Source organism: Bufo bufo, chromosome 3, assembly GCF_905171765.1.
Source record: "Bufo bufo chromosome 3, aBufBuf1.1, whole genome shotgun sequence".
Taxonomy (NCBI): domain Eukaryota; kingdom Metazoa; phylum Chordata; class Amphibia; order Anura; family Bufonidae; genus Bufo; species Bufo bufo.
In genome coordinates this window covers 110,465,795-110,491,272 of record NC_053391.1, presented here as the reverse complement: position 1 = coordinate 110,491,272, position 25,478 = coordinate 110,465,795, and the positions used below count along the sequence as shown (strand labels likewise).

The 25,478-nt window shown below is 40.4% G+C and overlaps 1 protein-coding gene across 1 annotated transcript in view; it reads right to left on the bottom strand.

The window, feature by feature from the left end:
- The window catches only part of PITPNM3 (PITPNM family member 3), a 793,517-nt gene that overhangs the window by 279,722 nt on the left and 488,317 nt on the right, over positions 1-25,478 (bottom strand). The window contains exon 4 of the mRNA XM_040423477.1: positions 1,179-1,255. Within this exon, the coding sequence (XP_040279411.1) occupies positions 1,179-1,255 (77 nt within the window). The remainder of the gene's footprint in view (positions 1-1,178; positions 1,256-25,478) is intronic.

Below are 25,478 nucleotides of genomic sequence, written 5' to 3'. Positions count from 1 at the left end.
AAAAAGTCATTATTTCCCAGAGAACCCCTTTAATGGGTTCCATTGTCAGCAGTGCAATGGATTTCACACTGTTCCAGGTCTGTAACATCAGGCACTGATACTTTAGCAAAGGTAAGCTATTACAAGCTGTTTTATATTCATGAAGATAGTTGGGGTAATTTATCAAACTGGTATAAAGTAGAACTGGCTTAGTTGCCTATAGCAACCAATCAGATTCCAGCATTAATTTTTCACAGCTCCTTTGGAAAATGAAAGGTGGAATCTGATTGGTTGCTATGGGCAACTAAGCCATTTCTACTTTACACCAGTTTGATAAATGATGACCCCCAGTGTTCTTAAATTCTTTTTTAAGGAGACAGTCTTAGGAAATGTTCCTTTGAGTGCTACTAAGCTGAAGTGACAACTCCCTGTTTATTATGATTATCGATGAGCGAAGTTTAGAAAAATTAGATTTTTCTGCTTCGCCGAATTTCACAAAGAAATCCGCTCCATGACGTATTACTTTGTCACGAAGCACATTTCTTTATAAGTAGCGGGGGCAATGATGGAGAACGTGATTGTTCCACCCCCATCATTAAGCCCCTCATTCATCACTGATCGCGTCATCTGAGAATAATAGTGAAGGCTTTCAGGGGTTAATCCGTTGAAAAAATAAAAAACCTTTTCTATTTAAGCGTGAAGAGGCCTCAGCGGCCATCTTTATTGAAGATCCTGTGCAAAATCTTGCCCAGTACGTAATGACATCATACTGGCCGGCGTGGTGCCGCCATACATCACCACGCACAAGACTTTGCGCGGCATCTTCAATCAAGATGGCCAGGGCGTCCATTTCAGGGAAAATGTATTCATTACTGTGAAGCACAAAGAAATTCTGCTTCATGGCAAATCATATTTTCCCTAAAATTTAGATTCAAGTCCACTTCAGATACTTTGATTCGCTCAACCCTAAATATCATGATTGGTGATTGGTGCGGTGCCTAGCCATCACTTGCTTAGGTAGGATAAGCTATTTAGAAAACCATTTTTACTTTTTATGTGGCCATTTGCTAATCCATATATCACAGTAGTTCCAAGGCATTTTGCGGCTCAATGTTAGGACAAGTATCTTGGCTACTTGAGTTCTTTGATATTGGAGATTGTTTTGTTTTTAAAATCAAGAAATAAAAGTATACCCTCACCTCACTGTCTTCATGGATCTCAAAACTGCTCTGTCTGGGGCATCTGTGCTTCCTCCCATGTACCCGGTAGAACTCTCCTATAGAAGAAAAAAAAAGGTTCATTTTGTCATAAGACAGTAAAACAATACAATCCATAGATCAGATATCACTGATCATCAAATTATCAGGGGTGGAAAAGGTTCAGAATTTTCTGAGGCTAGGCCATCACTATCGGACACCAGGATTCTGATAACCTGTTATTAATCAGTAGCGCCAGCGCCGAAACTATACATTACATCTACTGTGTAGTGGACAACACCGCTTACTCTAGCTGTGCTCCCCTTCACTTCACTTAGCACAGAGTTATGCAGTTGCAATGCTGAATTCCGGCGCTGGAGCTAAAGCAGAAGAGCTGATCAGTGGGGGTGCGGGTGCTATCCTGAGGATTGGCGATCACTTGTATAAAGTTGGACAACCCCTTAAAATTGCTAACACTTATGGCTTCTTTTACATCTGCGTTTTCCTTTCAGGTATTGAGAACCATCATAGGATCTCAAAACGGTAGGAAAACGCTTCAGTTTTGTGCCCATCCATTGTCAATGGGAACAAAACCGAATGGAACGAAGTGCACCAGAATGTATTCTGTTCCGTTTGTTCCCACCCAGGACACGAAACCACTGCAAGCTGATACCGGCTAGATCCAGCAAAAACGCTGATGTGAAAGTAGCCTATGATAGCCTATCACTGAAGCCAACTACCTAAAACATAACTTTTAATCAAAATATATAAAAAATACACACATAGGGGTGCCCCTTTGGGCATTTTAAGGACAGGTAGTCTAGGTACGGGGACGGAGTGCTCCTACCATCTGGGTGCGTCTCTGGGCAGAGACACCCTAGGGACATAGTAGGGACCCACTTTGGTTCTGGCCCTGGTGCACCACCGTTAACATCTTCGCCTACCTGGTCCTTTAATTGGTTCTTACTGTCTGTTTTGTATGTGTACCAGTCCCCACGTGAGGGACCCCTATGTGTGTATTTTTATATATTTTGATTAAAAGTTATGTTTTAGGTAGTTGGCTTCAGTGATAGTGTTCTATGTACAACTACCAATTAAGTATTTTTTCAGCCACTGATGAAGGAGTCGTAGTTAACTCCGAAACATGTTTGGTAATTACCCCATGGAATAAAGCAGTATACCGGAGGACCTAAAGCGCTAAAAGAAGAAGGAAATAAAGAAATAAGGGATCGCTGTTTTTCCAGCTTGAACAATCCAAGATCAGCCGGATACCTGTTTGTTTGGAGAGTCGGCCTCGTGGCAGAGTCCACTCCTATAAAGAATCTATCTAAACACAGAAGGAATATACCACCGACTGATCCCCAAACACAGTACGGCTATATTAAAAAACACAGAGGATCCCAAAGCCGCATCACTCTTATTTGCTGCACCTTGTGCAAGTACTGTTTACCACACGTGGGACGCCACCTGTGATTCACTAAAGCCGACAATACTGCACTACAAACTGTGAGTATAAGTGCTTCGGCTCCTTTTGTACTATCAAGCAGCAAGAGTGTATCGATATAATATACATAGCGACTATTGAACCGTAATAGCCGCAGTGACTATTCAAAAAGCCCTCATTCAAAAAGACTTTATCCAAGTAAGCAGGTGTAGTCCCCAATTCTTGGGGTATCGATTGGGTGAAAGCACCCATCTGGAAGGACATTATTTATCATCTTGGTATATTACCAGTTGAACTATTGAAACTATATAAAAACACAATATTATATTATTATATTATTATTACTATATTGGTTTTATTGTATTCAATAGTTTTTCTATTTTTAGTATTTTATTAATTTTAAGATTGTTACATTTTATATGTTTATCTAACAGTGTATATCACAAACAAATAAAATATTGGTATAATAACCGTCCGTGTGGTACCGAATATTGGTGTGCCCTACCATTCTTTGCTCTAATTTTATTACTGTTTTTGAGGATTGGGTGAATCCTCTTGGTAGGTGCACCCATTTCCATTCCTGAACATATAGGTGAGCCCTCTCTAAATACTTGTATATTAAGTATTTTTTCAGTTGATAATAATTTGCCTATAATACACCTGATAGTTTGATGACCGGTGACATTTACTTTTAAATGCAGCCAGTGACACATATACACTGTACATATAATAAACTGGGATTCTGTACATTCAAGACCAGCTGTTTCATTTGTACACATTTTAGGATGTATCTTATCCTGTCGGGGAACTCCTTTCCAACCACAGCTCTTCGAAAATGCAACGGATAATTGATCTTACTTTCACTGTGAAGAAGATTCAGTTTTAACATCGAAAGATACAGTATAGTCCAATCTGCTTCTCAAATTAGTCCTTTCTAAATGTAATATTTTTTTAATCTTGATTTCAAAATCCCCTTGAACAATTCAAGGGTGCTGGGCTGTGAGAGCATTTCAACCTCCGAAGTGAGCTACAGGTGCAGAGAAGCGGAGCTTGGCCTTCCCACACAATGCTGGCATTAGTAACAATCAGCACAACAGTGCAGTGAAGGAAGGTTAATTAGCGTCTGCCCCATGGTGAATCAATACCCTTAATCCATTAAATCATAATTAATGCGCTTTTCTTAACAGCAAATCTGATTCTGTATTGGCTGGAAAATTACTGACTGAAGTGGCTGTGTTGTTCTAGCTCCCCTGACCTACATCCCTTTTAAATTTTAGAACCACAGGACTAAAAGGGAACTTCTAGCGACAACGTTTTTTTACATTCAGCATGCATCAAGCAAACAATGAATGCGCTGTCCTATAATGAAATGTTATATCTCTCGGTTTTCTGTTATATTTCTATGTTTCTCTGATCATGCAAAATAGAATAACACAAATGTAAATGGGAAATAATTGCTGTTAAATAATTGTTATGGCACCCCCTGGTGTTCTTTTTATTCCCTCACAGATCGTCCACCTTATGTGTCTATTGATAGTGATAAAAAGCAACTTTTAGTGTGTGTTAAAAGGTTATTCCCATCTCGGACATTGGGGGCATATCGCTAGGATATGCCCCCAATGTCTGATAGGTGTTGGTCCCATAGAAGTGAATAGTGGCTGTGCTGGCCACGGTGCACTTCCCATTCATTTCAATGGGACTTCTGAAAATAGTTGAGCATGCCGTGATATGAATGGAGGGCGGCCATGCATGCGCGGTGCGCACTCCGGTACTTTGCGAGGTCCCAGAGGTGGGACCTGCACCTATAAGACATTGGGGGGGCATATCGCTAGGATGGGAATACCTCTTCAATTCTTACTGGCTGGCGGCACAATAAGAAGAATAACCTTAGCCGCCCCAGTACAAGTGGATCTAGACAGTCTGACTGAGCTGCTGACCATGTGTGACCATCAGCACTGGACACATTAGATTGACATTTTGTTGAGAGACTCAGAACACTAGTGATGAGCGGCAGGGGTCATATTCGAATTTGTGATATTTTGCGAATATTTTGTAGAATATTCGTCATACTTTCGCAAATTCGTATATTCTACATTCTTTTTTTACGCGAAAATCGGCAAGGTAATGATTGAGTAATATGCGAATATTGCGCGCTCAATACGGGCGTGGGTCAAAAACGAATATATAGCGCTATAGAATATAGTGCTATATATTTGTTTTTAGAATATTCGTCATTTTTTTCATCTGAACACATGATTCCTTACCGCTTCTTTCTTGTGGACGAATGAGTCATTGGCCCACAAGCAACTTAAGCAGGGAGGAATCATGACTTCAGATGGAAAAAAATGACGAATATTCAGCATTACGAATATATAGCACTATATTCTAAATATTCGCAAATTCTCAAAGTGCCGATATTCACGGTTAAAATTCGCTATTCGAATATTCGCACTCAACACTAAAGAACACCAGAGGGTGCCATAATAAGCATCTACGTTTTTGAGATCTAATAAAGTAAATTCATATTTCATTGTGGGTCAATCCCTTTAATACTCTGGAACATTGCGATATTTCTAAACATTGTGGCAAACAAACAGAATGCTATGTATGCCCAGGATTGCAGTCTCAGACTGGGGTGCTTAGGGTCCACCAGTAAAATTTATTCTGGGGCCCACTGTATAGCTACATGCAAATATTAACTGACCCCCATTTACAAAAATCGCTAAAACGGTGGCAAACTAATTTTTTTCAGTAGCAGCCCGCTGCCTAGTCTGTGCTTCAGACCAGTCTGTCTTGGAGACCCTGGCAGTATCCTGCTGACTGGCTCTTGCCTTGGTCTAGGGCCCTCTTAGCTATGCAGTATTAGCGAGGAGCACATTATCACACAGAGACAGGCAGCAGCAAATTGACTGCTGAGGGGGGCCCTGCAGCGACATTGAGAAGGCGAGTCTCTGGGGAAAGAGTATACTGGCTGGCCTGCCTTTTTGCATAGAAGTCAGCCAACAAATACATCTATAATAAAAACTGTATAACTACCCAGTTTTTTTTATATGGATGCAAATTCTTGTCGAGAAGCTGTTCGCTGATTAGCTGTATGTAGTGCAGTCAATGTGCTGTGACATGTCACTTGTGCAGGAGGTGGGGGATTAGGGGCCCAAACTGGCTCAGGGCCCACCAGGGGATTCACCTGCTCCCCTGTGGGCCAGTCCAAGCCTGCAGCAATGTATAGAACCTCTTTTATATCATTGCATAACATTTATATAATTATAGATGCCACCTTTATGCTATTAATGTTGATGACATCTTCAATATTTCTGTTACCTCTGAATTTTTTCCTTCATTTTAACCCTCTTCACAACATCCACCACACATGTTTGACAGATGTTGGGTCTTTAAAGATGGCACCTGTTTGGAGGCAACTTCAATCATAGGCATTGGCCCCCTCAGATACTATAGTCAGGTGCGACCACAACATCTGAGGGATCATTTACTAAGAGTAAGTTCCTCCCTGTAATCGAACAGCCCCTATGCAATGAAGTTGCAGGATTTGTTCGGTTGCTATGGCATCTGGGAGCCTTCTGAAGGGTCCCAGGGCTTCCATAGAAAAGTTCAAATTGAGCCCTTCAGTCTATGGTAGAAGCAATCTAACAATTGCATATGTAAGTCCCCTACAGGGCTGATAAAAAAAGCTATTCTTTTTTATTTGTAAAATATACAGTACAGACCAAAAGTTTGGACACACCTTCTCATTCAAAGAGTTTTCTTTATTTTCATGACTATGAAAATTGTAGATTCACACTGAAGGCATCAAAACTATGAATTAACACATGTGGAATTATATACATAACAAACAAGTGTGAAACAACTGAAAATATGTCATATTCTAGGTTCTTCAAAGTAGCCACCTTTTGCTTTGATTACTGCTTTGCACACTCTTGGCATTCTCTTGATGAGCTTCAAGAGGTAGTCCCCTGAAATGGTTTTCACTTCACAGGTGTGCCCTGTCAGGTTTAATAAGTGGGATTTCTTGCCTTATAAATGGGGTTGGGACCATCAGTTGCATTGAGGAGAAGTCAGGTGGATACACAGCTGATAGTCCTACTGAATAGACTGTTAGAATTTGTATTATACTGTGAAAGGGCTGTGTACTAGCTTGTACACACTGATACCTTTTGGCGCAAAACCACACAATAGCGAAAGATGTCTTTTTAGAAATATTTATTTGTTCAGGTGACAACGCGTTTCGGAGTAACAATACTCCTTTATCAAGTCTGGTGTCGGGTCCTGTCTGTGTGTAGCGCTACACACAGACAGGACCCGACACCAGACTTGATAAAGGAGTATTGTTACTCCGAAACGTGTTGTCACCTGAACAAATAAATATTTCTAAAAATACATCTTTCGCTATTGTGTGGTTTTGCGCCAAAAGGTATCAGTGTGTACAAGCTAGTACACAGCCCTTTCACAGTATTCTACATCACTCCTCTGGAGTACTGGCATCTCCTAGGATTGAGAAAGATACCGGCAGCATACCTCATCCGAATTGAACCGTTATTCCCCCTCGCCTTTGCAAGTGTTGTGCTGATACAAGCACAACACCAGAAGGTGAGTGTAACTACTGACACAGTACTCTCTCTAAAAAACTATTTACCAAAAATTACTACCCTATGAGCGCCTTGTCTCCCGTTTATTTCGCCAAATTTGCTCCAGAATTTGTATTATGGCAAGAAAAAAGCAGCTAAGTAAAGAAAAACTAGTGGCCATCATTACTTTAAGAAATGAAGGTTAGTCAGTCAGCCGAAAAATTGGGAAAACTTTGAAAGTAAGGGCTATTTCACCATGAAGGAGAGTGATGGGGTGCTGCGCCAGATGACCTGGCCTCCACAGTCACGGGACCTGAACCCAATCGAGATGGTTTGGGGTGAGCTGGACCGCAGAGTGAAGGCAAAAGGGCCAACAAGTGCTAAGCATCTCTGGGAACTCCTTCAAGAACTACCTCTTGAAGCTCATCAAGAGAATGCCAAGAGTGTGCAAAGCAGTAATCAAACCAAAAGGTGGCTACTTTGAAGAACCTAGAATATGACATATTTTCAGTTGTTTCACACTTGTTTGTTATGTATATAATTCCACATGTGTTAATTCATAGTTTTGATGCCTTCATAGTCATGAAAATAAAGAAAACTCTTTGAATGAGAAGGTGTGTCCAAACTTTTGGTCTGTACTGTATATTAAAAAGGAGAATAAAAATCACTACTTAAAGGGTTTCTGTCACCCCGCAAAACTCTTTTTTTTTTTTGGGATAGTTAGATTCCTCATAGTGCTATATAGGAGAATATAATGCTCTTACTTACTTTCATGCGGCCGATTCTTTATAAAACAAACTTTTATAATATGTAAATGAGGGCTCTACCAGCAAGTAGGGCGTCTACTTGCTGGTAGCTGCTGCAGAAATCCGCCCCCTCGCCGTGTTGATTGACAGGGCCAGCCGGGATCTCCTCCTCCGGCCGGCCCTGTCAGTAATTCAAAAATCACGCGCCTCGCGTCATTCGGCGCAGGCGCTCTGAGATGAGGAGGCTCGTATGCTCAGCACTCCCTCAGTGCGCCTGCGCCGATGACGTCTTCTCTTTCGGTGATGTCATCGGCGCAGGCGCACTGAGGGAGTGCTGAGGATACGAGCCTCCTCATCTCAGAGCGCCTGCGCCGAATGACGCGAGGCGCGCGATTTTTGAATTACTGACAGGGCCGGCCGGAGGAGGAGATCCCGGCTGGCCCTCTCAATCAACACGGCGAGGGGGCGGATTTCTGCTGCGGCTACCAGCAAGTAGACGCCCTACTTGCTGGTAGAGCCCTCATTTACATATTATAAAAGTTCGTTTTATAAAGAATCGGCCGCATGAAAGTAAGTAAGAGCATTATATTCTGCTATATCGCACTATGAGGAATCTAACTATCCAAAAAAAAAAAAAAGAGTTTTGCGGGGTGACAGAAACCCTTTAACTCAATTTCCCTACTTTATATAAAAAAATAAACAAAAAAAATAATGGCAGAAGTATCAAAATATAAAAGTATTTTTCACTTGAGGTGAACATTGTAACAGAAAATGTAGAATTGCTGTTTTTGGTCTCTTTGGCCCCTAAAAAAATGTAATAAAAAGTTACTAAATAGTCATACATACTTCAAAATGGTATGAATGGTTAGTTAGATCATAGTCACGTAAAAAAGTGAATTTACACAGCTAGAAATATTTAAAAAAGTTATGAGTATCAGAATATAGCAAAGCAGAGACATTTTTTCATGGTCTCCATTTATTTTTACATTTTTAAAATCTAACAAAAACTATGTACATTTGTCATCACTGTACAGTAATTGTACTGACCTAATGTGTCATAACGAAGCCCATAAAACAATGTATAAAACCGATGTGTAAAAACGAAGCCTGTAAAACACTAAATACAGCTGCGGCAACACATGTAATATTAAATGGTGCCCTCATAAGGCTATTTGAAAAGAAAAATATAAAAGTGATGGCTTTTAGAAAGCAGGGAGTAAGAAACCAAAAGACATTTTTTTTTTAATTGTTTATGATGGGAAAGGGTTAAGCTTGCTTTTGTGTTGAACTATTTTTAACCTTCACATAACTGCTCAAGTTCTCTCTACTAATGCATCTAATATATTTGAAGTCCAAATGAACAGTTTTTAAATGTTTTAGTGTTGGCTTTAAAAAATGGAGCAAAAAAATACTGGTTACACAAGTGTAAATGAGGCCTTAGGGTAAGTCCACTTCTGCAGCAGGCATTCTGGTTCCGGCAGATGAACAGAATACCAGAATTGCAGTATCTGGCATAGATACTGTGTTTTGTTTTAATACTGAATGGGATCCAGTGGGCCCTGGTGGTGTCCTGCTTTGCCAAATATGGAAATCCTGGTTTTCTGTTCCTCTGTCGAAACAGAATACTGGAATGCCTGCCACAGGCAAAGTATAATATTTTTTACTCATTTATCTTTTAACTTCTTTTAGGACATGTGTGAAAGTCTGATGTAGTTTTAGGTCAATTTTATGCAGGAATATAGAAAATTATGAAGGGTTTACAAACTTTCAAGTCCTGCTGTTGAGGTGGGGTTTATGTTACCAGACCCCTGAAAAGGGTGATATATATAGTACATGAGAGGGTGGGGATGTGTTAAAAAAAAAAAAAGAGACTAGCCAAAGAGAGCTATGTGACAAATTCTGAGTAGTACTGTATCTGGAGGACGCCTTTATGACATTTGGGGACAAACTGACAGCAAAAGACAGTAAAAGTGAATAATTACAATTACAAAAGACCTCAACTATGACTTATTGCATTTAAAGGGGGTGTTCAACACTGGAAAAATATAAAAGGGGGCTATACAGGATGTAAAAAGAAAAAAACATGCAGCTTGTTACAAGTCTCCATTATACTTGAAAGAGTCAGGTGCAATATACATGCACATGACCGGTGCCGACCAATCAATGGCCTAAGGGTTGATATGTGCATGAAAGGCATGTGACTGCTGTCAGACAATCCCTTTTGAAAGTTGTTTATTGTGTTTTTGACCGCACCTGCACCTGATCAGTACTATATTCCTGAACCTATATTACTGCAACATGATCATAATCTATAAACCACCTTTATGGCACTGATCATACTCTAAAAACAACCATTCATGACACTGTTATTTGGCCATTGTTTGGTTGTACTATTTGATCACTGCACTGTGGTATTATTTGGTCACTATATAGCTTTATTATTCATTTACCTATTGATTGTGTTATTTCTTTACTGCATGGTGGTATTATTTTAAGGCTTCTTTGACACTGGCGTTAGGATTGTCCAGCAGGGGAATAGCCTGCCGTATCCGTACTAACATTGGCACACATGTTCTGCTGAAAGTCTGCCCCAGCCCCATTCACTATAATGAGGATGGGCCGTAGATGCGGCCGCAGCATGGCAAACATGCCGAGAGGTTTTTGCCCGGTCGCCCCTCGGTATGTTTGCTGTGCTGCGGCAGCATCTCTGGCCCTTCCTCATTATAGTAAATGGGGCCGGGCGGACTTCCGTCAGCGCACGTGTGCAAATGTTAGTACGGATGCGGCAGGCTGTTCCCCTGCCAGAACAGCCTGCTGGACAATCCTAACGCCAGTGTCAAAGAAGCCTAAGGTATGATGAAGACACCTTTAAGTTATCCATAGAGCCAGGAAATATTTTTTGTTGCACTTTAGTGGCAAAGTTGACCAATATCTTGCAAGCTATATGAAAGAGCTGACTGCTATACTCTGTTAGTTCATGTTGAACTACTAGAGGAAAGGGTTCCTAACCTTAGGAGGTGGTGCAAAGCTCCAGGCATAACTCTGTAAAGAAGCTGTGGGTCATTCTATCCTTGCTACTTGTCTCTATTACTGGAAGAAATTAGAGAAAATTGAGATATATTTGAATAGGTATGACTCAGATGCCATCTTACGGCTTGAATCCAGGGGCATAGATGACCACCTTTTAATTTTCATTCTAGTTTCAAAATGTCTGAGAATGTCAAACCTGACCAATCACTATCAGCAGGGGACCCAGAAGGAGCTAGAATAATGAGTATGGCACTTAAAAAAACAACAGTAATTTTAAGAATATAATCCAAGGAATGTGCCTATGTTAATTAGTTTTTGTCACTCCATCTTCTTAGCTAACAAGTTTTCACAGCATATCAAGTGAAGCGAGTCAGATAATGATATATTGTATTTTGAATTTGCTTTCGAACCACATTTTTTTTACTTTGACGTAATGCAGAATTTTGACTGTCGGGTGAACAATTCAGACAGTACATCATGTTCTGACATTTTAGTGCCCAGTCTGATTATGGAGCAATTTACCTGCTGGAAGGCTGAAAAAAAGATGATGCTTATTTCTAAAATGTCTTCTATCTTGCAAAATGTCCAGATAAAACAGAAATAGAATTTCTCCCTCTATAAATACATTAAACTCAGGATAGATGTCAAATGAAGTAACTTACTTTATAACTTAAAAAAATCATATGCAAAAAAAATAACAACTTTTCAGAATATTCTATCTATTCCCTATTTAATTCTAGAATGTATTTAGAAACTGTATTAAGACAATTTAAGAGCAAATTCAGAGAAATAAAGGAACTAAGATTTGAGAAGCAAGGATAAATCAATCATTTTTATAAAGGGTGTTTATATTATTCAGTGTTGCACAATATAAAAAAAAATACAAAAAATTTGCAAAATTCTACCTACAGAAAAGAGGAATTCACAAGATATAAAGTACTGCTATGCAGATAAAAAAAGAACTTAAATTGTCCAGTAAAAATGTTTAAAAAAAACTTCAGGATGAATTGGTTTCCCATGGCTGTGCCTGCAATTAGAGGAAAACTGAAAAAATTCAATCCGCTTAGACTCAAAGCAATGTGGTTTTGAGGAACATCATTCTGGTCAAGAAAATTAAGGGATGATCTTTATGCGTAAAGTATAAACAATGTAAATGTTACAATTAAGATATTGTCTGTGAGAGCTTGCCTGTCTGGCTTTGCCAGAATAGTCTTTATTTAATAAAAATTCTTTATTATTTTCTGATCAGTAATTGACAACTTTCTCTCACCCAAGGCATTGTACTGTCCAGTCATGTCCTCCCCCTAGTGGTCAAGTAGCTTATCCTATAGTCCGTAAAAATCAAGCAGATGATGTACTTACTTACCATTTCTATATATAATACTATGCTGTAAAAAGCTGTTCTACAATTATTGGCTCGTGCCTGTCTTCTATGCGCCCTCCCAAAAAAAAATAAGCATGATGAGCTGATTATCGGCTCATCATATGCAGGTTCCTGTTCCTGCATATATTTCTGCCATCAGAACTTGTTGCACAAAAAAATAAATAAATGAAAAAATTGAGCAATTCACGTTTGTCATAGACCTAGATATGGTCTTAGAAATGTTGCTCAAATCATAAACCAGACATTGAAGAATTTGAGAAGAAACTAGGGCATGTTACAGCATACTGGTATATAATGGTAGTCTTGTGTTTTTATATGGAATATTATAGGAAATATGGAAGTACTGTACTGCTAAGAATTTCTTCTTCAAAGAAGACGCCATATTACATATCTTCCATGTATACTTGGTTGTATAGTACAAACTTTGGTCATTGCTAGTGTTGAGTGCGAATATTCACCCGGGACCCACGCTGATCAGCTGTTTGAGAAGGCAGCGCCGCTCCAGCAGCGCCGCTCCAGCAGCGCCGCGGCCTTCTCACTGTTTACCGTTGGCCGAGTGACGTCACGACTAATATCACTGGCCTCGGCGCGTCTAAGCTCCGTTCCCTTGAATGGAGCTTAGCCCTGCCCAGGCCAGTTGATACAAGTGCAGAACCCCTTTAAGCAGGGAGGAATCATGACTTTAGATGGGAAAAATTACGAATCTTCTAAAGAACGAATATATAGCACTATATCGAACATATTAGTTTTTTTAGAATATTCATCTTTTTTTTTTCAATTTGTACAGTTGTTCCACTTCGGCATACTCCTCCCCGACCAGTGTTCCCGTCACCATGGGAACACCTGTGGGTTAGAATATATAATCGGATCTGAGTTTTCACAATCTCAGTGAGATCGTGAAAACTCAGATCTGATGGTATATTCTAACCCCCAGGCGTTCCCGTGGTGACGGGGATGCTTGCCTGGGGGTTAGAATATACAATCGGATCTGAGTTTTCACGATCTCAGTGGGATTGTGAAAATTCTGATCTGATAGTATATTCTAACCCCCAGGCGTTCCCATGGTGAAGGGGACGTTTGTCGGGGAGGAATATGCCGAAGTGGAGCAACTGGACAAATTGAAAAAAAAAAGACGAATATTCTAAAAAACAAATATATTCGATATAGTGCTATATATTCATAAAATTCTAAAACAAAAAAAATGTACTCAAAAATCGGCAAGGTAATGATTGCGTAATATGCGAATATTACATGATCAATACAGGGGTCAAAAATGAATATATAGCACTATAGAATTTAGTGCTATATATTAGTTTTGTAGAATATTCTTAATTTTTTTCCATCTGAAGTCATGATTCCTTCCTGCTTAAGTAACTTAAGCAGGGAGGAATCATGACTTCAGATGGAAAAAAATGACGAATATTCAAAAAAACTAATATATAGACCAATATAGCTAATATAGTGCTATATTAGTTTTTTAGAATATTCGTAATATTCTAAAACAAGAATATATATCAATATAGCGAATATTCGAAAAAAACTATAAAAAAAAGATTATATTAGCTAAATTGCTCTATATTAGTATTTTTTCGAATATTCGCTATATTGATATATATTCTTGTTTTAGAATATTACGAATATTCTAAAAAACTAATATAGCACTATATTAGCTATATTGGTCTATATATTAGTTTTTTTGAATATTCGTCATTTTTTTCCATCTGAAGTCATGATTCCTCCCTGCTTAAGTTACTTAAGCAGGAAGGAATCATGACTTCAGATGGAAAAAAATTATGAATATTCTAAAAAACTAATATATAGCACTAAATTCTATAGTGCTATATATTCATTTTTGACCCCTGTATTGATCATGTAATATTTGTATATTACGCAATCATTACCTTGCCGATTTTTGAGTACATTTTTTTTTAGACTATAACGAATATTCGAATTTGCAAATATTCAACGAATATTCTATGAAATATTCATGAAATATTCATGAAATATCGCGAATTTGAATATGACATCACTAGTCATTGCATCCAAATTTACTACACTGCTAGTTTTTTTTCAATTCAGTTGAATTTAAAGGATAAACAAGGTTATGGTCTCAATTTCTGAGTTTTGCTACAGTCAATAGAAGGATGCTTGGGTGTGACAATGAGAGGTTCCTGACCTTGACTAACAAAGATATGAAGAGAAAGAGGAGGAAGGAAGAGAGGCAAGTAAAGGTTTGAATCTGAGGCATAGCTAGGAGTTCAGTGACATAGCTAGGGTTTCTATTACTATTTCCAAAAAAGGCGCACCAAACCTGCAAAAATGTGCTTGCGACCATTTTTTTGAGAAAGGAGGTGGAGTCTCCTAGAATGTAGTTTTAATCTTCTCTGGACAGAGAGGAGCACATTTATTAAGCCCCTGCGCTAACGGTGGTTCTGATGAAATTATGAAGAGGCACAGGCTTCTACATAACTTCGGCAGATCCTCCATCAGTTCTAAATGTAAGACAGCTTCCGAGCTGTCCTACATTTAGACCATTTTCTACATCTGAAACAGACGTAGAAAATGGTAAATGTGACGGGACTCCCGGTCCATCCTCTTCCCTGCCCATGCCACACCCACTTTTTTAGACCTGGCGTGAGATGAAGGGAAGAAGTCGCAGATTGTGGCGCAACTAGCTGTTGTGCCTGCAATCCGTGCCTAAAATACACCTAATATAGACATATTTCAGGTTCTTAAATGACCTCCAGTGTTTTTAAATTTCACCATTTGGGATTCTAAAAGCACCTTTATGAACATTATGCACTTTATGGACTATTCTTGGATATGTGATATCATTAAACTATTGTTTTCTAGAAGATTAAAGTGAATATTGATTTCAAGTTAAAAGTTAAGTCTGCAGGCGGATTAGGATTACAGTTTAGAGTTAAATACATGTGAGCGGCGGGGCTGGTGTAGCGCAGGAGAGTCAGAGCGCCGGTCGGCCCTGACAGTGCCAGCAATCATTCGGGGCACTGGTCAAAACATCCGGGGCTCAAGCCCCGAATGTTTGACCTAACGACGCCCCTGCTATTAATACACCCTGAAAATGGTTGTATCACACAGCACTTGCACCCCAATAACAAGCAAGGTTTGCTGGAATTACTGAGCTATCATTTAGTGCAATTTGCATCCCCAGTTAGTACAGCAAGGTGTAATAGAATCGTTCCTATTACCCAGGCTGTACTCTCCCCTATTGGACCCTGTTCTCCTTTTATAGTGTAGATAATGCCTCCCTATCCTTTCCTTACACTATGAATAATCTTGTTTTTTCAGCACAATAAAGTCTTTCCTAGCACTGTTCCTAGTGCCTGTCACATCTCTTCCTGCACTATGTACACTGGAAAATGGCTGAATCCAAGATGGGTGAGGCTATTTATACAGCTGTGACATCACCGGGTCTGGCTGGCTGCTGATTGGCTGCATGCATGACATTGTGGCATTGTGCGTGATCCCTCGTTCCCAGAGTTCTTTGCTCCATGTCCTAACATGTGCAGCAGCCATGTGATTTGTTACCTTGAAGCGTGAGGAAATTCTACTTCGGTGCGAATCAAATGTTTTCTGAAATTCGGATCAAATTCCACTTTGTCAACTTCAATTCGCTTATCTCTAGTTACAGTGCAGACTTACAGTTGGTGCTTGTGTTCTCCAGTTGGAGTCTCACACTTTTTCAGCATTTCCATCTGGACTAGACCACTTTGAAAACTTCTTCCAGCCACAATTTTTATCTTCAAGGTTTTCAACAGAGGCATCTTTGACTCCTCACTTTTTCAGCATCTGCCCTACTTTTTCCAAACTTATACATACTCCCAATCCTGTTGATGCCCCCAATTCGGTGCCTGTTGCTGCCTCATCTCCTCCCTATTACTGTACCTGCTGGGCAGCATGGTGCACCAAGTACTGTATTCAGGGGCGTAGCTATAGGGGGTGCAGAGGTAGCAGTCGCTACCGGGCCTAGGAGCCTGAGGGGGCCCAAAGAACCTTGTGCCACATAAGAAGACACCAGTAATATAGAAAGTGCATGCTGGTCAAGTTACTCCTCTGGCTGGAGGGAAGGGGTTAGGTCAAGAATTTGGCATGGGGGGTTGCCATCGAAATTTTTGCCTCAGGCAGGACGAAGTCCATGTGCTTCCCTGCCCCTGGCCACAAAGCACTGAGGGAAGGGGGCCCAAGCTGAACTCTTATACCAGGGCCCATGAGCCTTTAGCTATGTCCCTGACTGTATTTCAGAAAGGATGTTGTCATAATTACAATTACCCCCCCTTAAAAATCATAAAATTCCTTGTGGTTGTTAAACAAAACAAAAAAACGTGCATGCATTTGCGTATCTACTGCTCTTGGCACCTCCTAAAAGCTAGGTCAGAACAGTCTAGATGACCATCCTGCTTCTCTTAATCCAGTGATGTGCCCTCTCTCAAAGTCTCTCAACTGGGCAAAATGTCTTCAAGTCAGACTAAGGCTACTTTCACATCTGCGTTTTTGCTGGATCCGCCATGGATCAGCAAAAAAGCTTCTATTAGGATAACACAACCAGCTGCATATGTTATGAACAGTTGTATTATCTGTAAAATAACCATGATGGATCCGGACCCAACGCTGTAATCATTTACATATCTACTTGAGACATTAACTGCATGCCGGGCTTTGCAGCAATCTGACTTTTTTTTTTTTTTGTCACTCAATGTATTTAAAATTAAAATTATGAATTTTCATTAGAACTATGTAATGAAATAAATATAACATTATAAAACTTTCATTATGATAAAGAATCACTTTCCTCAATAGAAAGATGCATCTCAAAAAGTTTGGAGCTTCGTGGCAAAATCCCTTCTGGAGGACACGCTAGAAGTCAGAACAGAAGCTCACCTCACTTCAGCACTAGAGACCTTTTGTGTAGCTTGATAGCACATTATTATTCTCTGGCTATCCGTCTTCATGCAGAGAGAGAATATTTTTCTTTAGCTTAGATAACATTTTAATGTAGTCAAATTAAAATTAAAAGGTGCGAATAATTTTAGCAGGAAAATTTCTCCTGGTTTCATGGGTTGTAGGCACGCAGGAATTAGCATTCCAAATGTGAACCAAATGCCATAATGCCTAACACAGCTATCTCTCTGCCGACCCCTACTTCAGCTTATCAAGAGCCGCACACTGTGGTTCAGCTTGTGTCAATGCTGCCAAGTGAACGGGTATTAGTTATGCACATCTCTCATCACTCACATGTGACAGGCTCTTTTGTTAGATAATGCAAGGGTTTCTTGGAGGTTGAGGATAATGTATCTTTTGCTTTACTATTTAAAGGTTATTGGGCCTTCTGGGGATATAAATGCTGCAGATTCAGATTTAAATCAGAGTTTTACATGACAGTATGTATTACCCAGGTTATCAACATGAGATAACAGTAGAATAAAAAGTTATAAAATATTTTGTATCAGTTTCTCAATTTTTGCAATCTCTGTACTTACTGCACTGTGTTAGGCTGGGTTCAAATCTGCGCTCTGGACTCTGGCAGTCTGTTGGAGGATTGCAGATACCACCTTGCACCGCCGGTGATTCTGGGGAATCTTATATAACACTGCTTTAAAGGGGTTCTCTCAACTAACCTTTTTCCATATGTCCTATTAGAGCATTTGGACATCTTTGTAGCCACTTGTCCACTGCATGGCATTGACTCTACCCTACTCTACTCGCTTCTGCTTGGTTTTGGTACAAGGTAGCTTCTTTTCCACTGTGACTATGGTATCTTCTCAATGTAGCTGGTAGTAATGTAGTGATGATTCTCTCAGACCAATCACTAGTCAGCATTGTGAACACACAACCTTCATGGTACCAACTTGGCATGCATGAAACCTTCTCAGATCAGGTACCAAAAAAGTACCAGATATTAGTTCAACTTTGGCCTAGTGGAAAAACAAAAACGCAGGATCGAGTTGGTTCTGAGCTGTGGCTGACTATAGCCTTCCATGTATTTCCCTGGCAGAATCCACTAAAGGGGAAAGTATCTAACCAGACAAGGCTCCCCTAGCTATCTTTCAGGGGTGTTGAGAGCCAGACCCAAGAGGATCAGATGTGTCACAGCAGCTTCTATTTCTTACAGTGATTTCTTATTGTACTTCAATTGCAAATGCCAATTGACTATAAAGTGCTAGCTGGATTTTGCACGGTTTTTAAATAGCCAAAAGACTTCAAGGCTATGAACACATTTGGGGGCAACTTTCTATGATTGCATTTTAGTCGTTTTGGACTAAAACTCTTTTTTTTTCAATTGGATTTTATTAAAAATTGTCATCAGTTTTTGTCATAAAGGGTTAAGTTTCAGCTTCAGGGTTATCTTAGGTTTAGTTTTATTCTGAGCCGTCATTTGATAGCTATGCATAGCCTTTATCTCTGAACTCCTAGCAACCCATAATCACTTATTTGAGCCATATTCTTATCAGTTTGATATGAATTGAGTGTTTATGAGCTGTCAAGAGTTCAGACATTTTTAATAAAGACCTGATTTTTATTTTAGAATGAGTACAGTAATAAAAAACAATTGCCCTAAAGATGTCTATACCTCTTCAGGCTGCTGTAAAATCAGTGCAGCAATTGGAAAGTGTAGACAGCTATGAAAAACAAACAAATACAGCCAGGCTACTTTGTTAAAAAGACAATTTTTAGTGGATAAAACTGGATATTCCCATTGGGACATAAATGGCAAGATCCACCTCTGGGATTGGCTCCTTTCTCAAGAACATGGCTGCATTGCAAGTGAGGAGTTTTCTCTATTCACTGTTATACTACTTTCAAAATTTGCCGAGTGTGGAGTGCTCTTTATTCACAGCGGGGCCCGTTCTTGCGAGAGAATCAGGTGCTGTTTTGGGTACTTTCAGAAGTTTTATAACAGTGAACGAAGAAAGCTGCACAAGCACAGCATGCCCTCCATTCATGACAGGGCACTGTACCTGAGATACGTGCAAGTCCCACCTCTGAGGAATATTCCTTTAAAATATATTAGGAAATGCGTTCAATGCCATGATCTAAGAAATTATATAAGTACATCTATAGTATAGTATATAAGTGTAGTTCCAAGTGGAACAACATTCCTTTATGATATAGCACAATGGCACCTGTACATATTTTAGAAGTGACACGTTCTTTTTAAGGGCCACATCTGCTGACACGCGTTATGTGGAAATTGACCACCACTACTCAAGCATAACATAATCCCATATAGTAATTTTTATAGGATTCAGAGGTCTTCCAGCTCTTGAAACCCTGTGCAACCCTGTGGTGGGGGTGGGGTAGTTGCCATTACCTAATATATTCAGATAAATGTAGTATTATCAGAGTAGTGATATGAATTGCTAACAAAATAATATTTACTTCTCCCTCTTTGACAGAAACTTGTAAAATCAATGCACAAAACCAACATGAAATATGTATTAAACATACACTAAAACACTACATAGTCTAGTCATTAACACACAGTAATGTTATTTATTACAAATGAAGCTAGATACCTTCAAAATATCGTACAACTGAGTGATATGCACGCGTGCTTGTTTTATAATCTGCTACCATCTGGATTCTTTATTTTATCAGAACCGCAATCATTAGATCATATTTAAATGCATTACAATTTACTAGTCAAGAGGATTATGTCGGAGTTATATGAGAAACCACCTGTAGCTTGCGCCTGTTCAGTGCAAAGATGTTTTCTACCGGTCAGTCTCCCATTAAAAAGAGATGAATTACTTTTTTTCTCCGTCCAAATCAATTCATCTTCTAAGCCGCTAGAGGATTTTCTTTTCTTTTTTGGGTTGCGTCCCAGTTTGCAATTTTCCTGACTAAACATATTCCCTTAATCTGATATATTGCACAATGCACAGTATAGATGTGTGAGGATTTACTGTTGGGCACATTCCTCAATGAGACGTCGCAGTGTAGGCTTTATGTAATTCACTTTTTGTAATACCGCAATCAGCGATTAAAGTTCTCATTGCACCCTATATATAAAGATGCTTAGAAACAAAAAGTAAGCCATTTTCTCACAAATGCCTAATTCAGCATTAGAAGGCAAAACAAGAGAGGAGTTCAGCATCCATAAACAGAAAAATCATGGTGTTTCCTAAAAAATTTGACATGACATAGGGCAGCTTAGGATCAGAGTGGCCTGAAATGCGTAAAGTCTACTTGCGCCTTCATGTAATTTTGCTGAGAAGCCACAGTAAGTCGGATTCATATTGTTTCCCCATACACATGTTGGCTGAACCATCCAATTTTAGCAGGACGGCTCAACCATCTAATGTGGCAACAAAAAGTTCTGCAGTTGGTGTTTTGAACTAAAATCTAAATTTTAATAGACTCCATTAAAAAACACATACCATGAGCACAGTACGGTCTTCCTACGTAATCTTAATCATGACCTGATTTATAACCAAAGCTCACAAGACATTTAAAACATGATAATGGTCACATGACCCACATACAAGTGTGAAACGAATGAACAGTTGGAATTAAATCTAATCTTTTGGTTTAATCCCTCAAGGAACCCTAATATATAAGAAAAATATCCAAGATGTCAACTGGTCAATTTCTTTTTTCATAATCACCACCTCTATGTGGTTTCCAAACTCGTTCGATACCTTGAAAGGAAAAGGAGGGAAAGTCACCCACATGAACTTGTCTAAAGTGTCTAGACAGGGCAGAAATATTAGCTCTATCAGAGACGGCATTTGGTAGGTGGCAGCATATATGCTCCTGGAGGGTATTAGAAGTATCTCCCACAAATTGTTTATGACAAGAATTGCAATAAAGATGTAGAAATTACGTCTGTTGTATTGCAATTGATATGAGAATGTATATTGTATGTTTGTCCTGTAGCATATGAATGAAAGTGTTGTGATCTACTAACAAAGGGAGACACCTTACAAACCTTACGGCCAGCCGCCACATCTATAAGATCCTACACGTTGTTGCTAAGGCCTCTTTCACACGACAGTATGTCTTTTTCAGTGTTTTGCGGTCCGTTTTAAACGGATCCGTTGTTCCGTTTTTTTTTCTGTTGTGTTTCCGTTCCCGTTCCGTTTTTCCGTATGGCATATACAGTGTACAGTAATTTCATAGAAAAAATTGGGCTGGGCATAACATTTTCAATAGATGGTTCCGCAAAAAACGGAACGGATACGGAAGACATACGGATGCATTTCCGTATGCATTCCGTTTTTTTGCGGACCCATAGACTTTAATGGAGCAACGGAACGTGATTTGCGGCCAAATATAGGACATGTTCTATCTTTAAACGGAACGGAAAAACGGAAATACAGAAACGGAATGCATACGGAACACATTCCGTTTTTTTTGCGGAACCATTGAAATGAATGGTTCCGTATACGGACCGTATACGGACCGCAAAAAACGGCCCGCAAAACGGAAAAAAAAAAACGGCCGTGTGAAAGAGGCCTAAGGCTGTATTTTTTTGCTCCACCTCTATAAACAGACTGGGTGATAATACAAATCCTCCAATAGAGGTAAGTATTACCTAATCATAATTTTAACCCTATTAAATTGGTTACTAAAGGTTGTTTCAATAGTAACCACACCGTCAATTGTTTTTGGATTTGCAGTAGAGAATCCAGTTCTCTCAAAATCATATTACTGTTCAGTTTTTCCTCTCCAGAGCAGGTTCTACTGAGGGTCCATTCTGGATAACATCTATCATGAAGTCTTGTTAAGTAGCACTGAGTCATGGTGAAAGGTTGCATCTTTTGAACAGCTACGACAAACAAACAACATTTCACCATATATTATGAATCACGTGTTTGGAAGAGCAGGCGTGTAAAATAGAATTCTCTGCATTATCCTTCCTATACAAGGCACTTGTTATACAGGAGTTCTCAATTGTAAGTTTTAAATCCAAAGAAATTATGATTAAGCAGGAACTCAACAGTTCTCACAAGATATTCAATAAATGTTGGACTATTTAATGTAGCTGACGGCAAGACAAATCTGCAAGACCTAACCCATGTGGAACAGAAGAATAAAGTGCAACAACATCACAGCTAGAAAAATAAAATCCATGTTCACTGAAAAGACGCCCAACACACGTTTGCAGTCCCAAATAAAGAGTTTGGGGTGTCCCAACTCACGTCTGCCTTCAGGAAGGAAAGAAGGATTGGAAATGTTGGTTTTAAACATAAAATATCAGGTAGTTATTCTCACTGTCAAATGGGAGTGGGGGGTGAAGCATTTGAATCAGCTGCATAGTAGTTCTGGGCAGTCATTTGACGAAGACCTACTTTACTGTGTGGACCAGCTAGTGGTTGTGCCTGGATTTCTGCCTCAAACTCTTTGGGTCTGCTCATACTAAATAAAGTGGCCTTTGGACAAGAGATCTGGTCAAATGGTCACATGATGCAAGGGGATCTGCTCACCACCAGGGCCAGTGGTTGGCTTCAGCCATGTCAAACCAGATGTTTTCAGAGATGGAGCTCAGCGGAGCATCTCAGGCCAGGAGGAGAAGGAATGGGGATCCAACACCTTGAAGCAGGTAGGTAAGCTTCCCTTTACAGGTCTGGCCAAGTGGTGAGCTTGCCACAGATTCTTGCACAACCCCTTTAAGTCAGATGTATGAGGCCTTGTTTTTTGCAGGATAAGTTGTATGTGATTTATTCATCTGTCGCCATTTAGAACACATGAATACTTAGCCATACCTAATGTGCATGTACAAGTTTCTGGTGTAAATTATTATGGATTTACCAGGCTCCCACCAAGTCCTGCCCACTTTCTTGCTACCTTTGAAGTGTCAAGAAGTGTAATTATAGTGCAAATATGTCATGTGCCATAATTTGAATCTGTCTCTTGGAGTTTGGTGGCTTGTGGATTATCTATTCCCTACTGTGACATTATTTTGGGAATTGGGCTACATGGTGATATAAGCCATGACAGGTGTTGTATGACCAATGATCACAGTGTAGTAGGGCAGCCATAGAAATGGTCACAGAGCAACTTGTATGTTTGCCGAGACCCTGACCACAGAATCACAAAACATACAACAGGGTTATACTTTTTGCAATTCTGTGGTGACAGCAAACATGCGAGTCACACTGCAACTCCATTCATTTTTTATGGCTTCACTGCTGTACTGCGATCCTTGGTAGCTCAACACCAGTAGCGCCCAAGACAGGGGCATAGCTACAGGCTCATGAGCCCTGGTGCAATAGTTCAGCTTGGGCCCTCCTTCCCTCAGTGCTTTGTGGCCAGGGGCAGGGAAGCACATAGCCTTCATGCTGCCTGATGTAAAAATTGAAACCGCACCCCCATGCCATATTCTTGACCTAACCCCTTCAGTCCAGCCAGAGGTGTAACTTGACCAGCATGTACTTTCTATAATATCAGTGTCTTCTTATGTGGCACAAGGGTCTGTGGGCCCCCTCAGGCTCCTAGGCCTAGTAGGGACTGCTACCTCTGCACCCCCTATAGCTACGCCTCTGGCCAAGATCTCCATGTAGCTCCAGCCTTATACTGTATCATGGCTGCTCGTGATAAGTATTCTTCTGCGGTCACTGTGTGCCTGGTGATAATTAGTATATATTATTCCTGTGCTATGATATTCCTGCATTGTCACATCATTGTGCTTATTATGCTGTTGATTTGACATTGTCCCTGTATTTTTTAACCCATGGAGGTCTGAATTTGGAGTCACACTCAAAATTAAAGTGGAAAAACACACTACAGGCTGATCCAACTTTGATGTAATGTCCTTAAAACAAGTCAAAATGAGGATCAGTAGTGTGTGTGGCCTCCACGTGCCTGTATGACCTCCCTACAACGCCTATGCATGCTCCTGATGAGGTGGCGGACGGTCTCCTGAGGGATCTCCTCCCAGACCTGGACTAAAGCATCTGCCAACTCCTGAACAGTCTGTGGTGCAACGTGACATTGGTGGATAGAGCGAGACATGATGTCCCAGATGTGCTCAATTGGATTCAGGTCTGGGGAACGGGCGGGCCAGTCCATAGCATCAATGCCTTCGTCTTGCAGGAACTGCTGACACACTCCAGCCACATGAGGTCTAGCATTGTCTTGCATTAGGAGGAACCCAGGGCCAACCGCACCAGCATATGGTCTCACAAGGGGTTTGAGGATCTCATCTCGGTACCTAATGGCAGTCAGGCTACCTCTGGCGAGCACATGGAGGGCTTTGCGGCCCTCCAAAGAAATGCCACCCCACACCATTACTGACCCAATGCCAAACCGGTCATGCTGGAGGATGTTGCAGGCAGCAGAACGTTCTCCACGGCGTCTCAAGACTCTGTCATGTCTGTCACATGTGCTCAGTGTGAACCTGCTTTCATCTGTGAAGAGCACAGGGCGCCAGTGGCGAATTTGCCAATCTTGGTGTTCTCTGGCAAATGCCAAACGTCCTGCACGGTGTTGGGCTGTAAGCACAACCCCCACCTGTGGATGTCGGGCCCTCATATCACCCTCATGGAGTCTGTTTCTGACCGTTTGAGCAGACACATGCACATTTGTGGCCAGCTGGAGGTCATTTTGCAGGGCTCTGGCAGTGCTCCTCCTGTTCCTCCTTGCACAAAGGCGGAGGTAGCGGTCCTGCTGCTGGGTTGTTGCCCTCCTATGGCCTCCTCCACGTCTCCTGATGTACTGGCCTGCCTCCTGGTAGCGCCTCAATGCTCTGGACACTACGCTGACAGACACAGCAAACCTTCTTGCCACAGCTCGCATTGATGTGCCATCCTGGATAAGCTGCACTACCTGAGCCACTTGTGTGGGTTGTAGACTCCATCTCATGCTACCACTAGAGTGAAAGCACCGCCAGCATTCAAAAGTGACCAAAACATCGGCCAGGAAGCATAGGAACTGAGAAGTGGTCTGTGGTCACCACCTGCAGAATCACTCCTTTATTGGGGGTGTCTTGCTAATTGCCTATAATTTCTACCTGTTGTCTATCCCATTTGCACAACAGCATGTGAAATTGATTGTCATTCAGTGTTGCTTCCTAAGTGGACAGTTTGATTTCACAGAAGTGTGATTGACTTGGAGTTACATTGTGTTGTTTAAGTGTTCCCTTTATTTTTT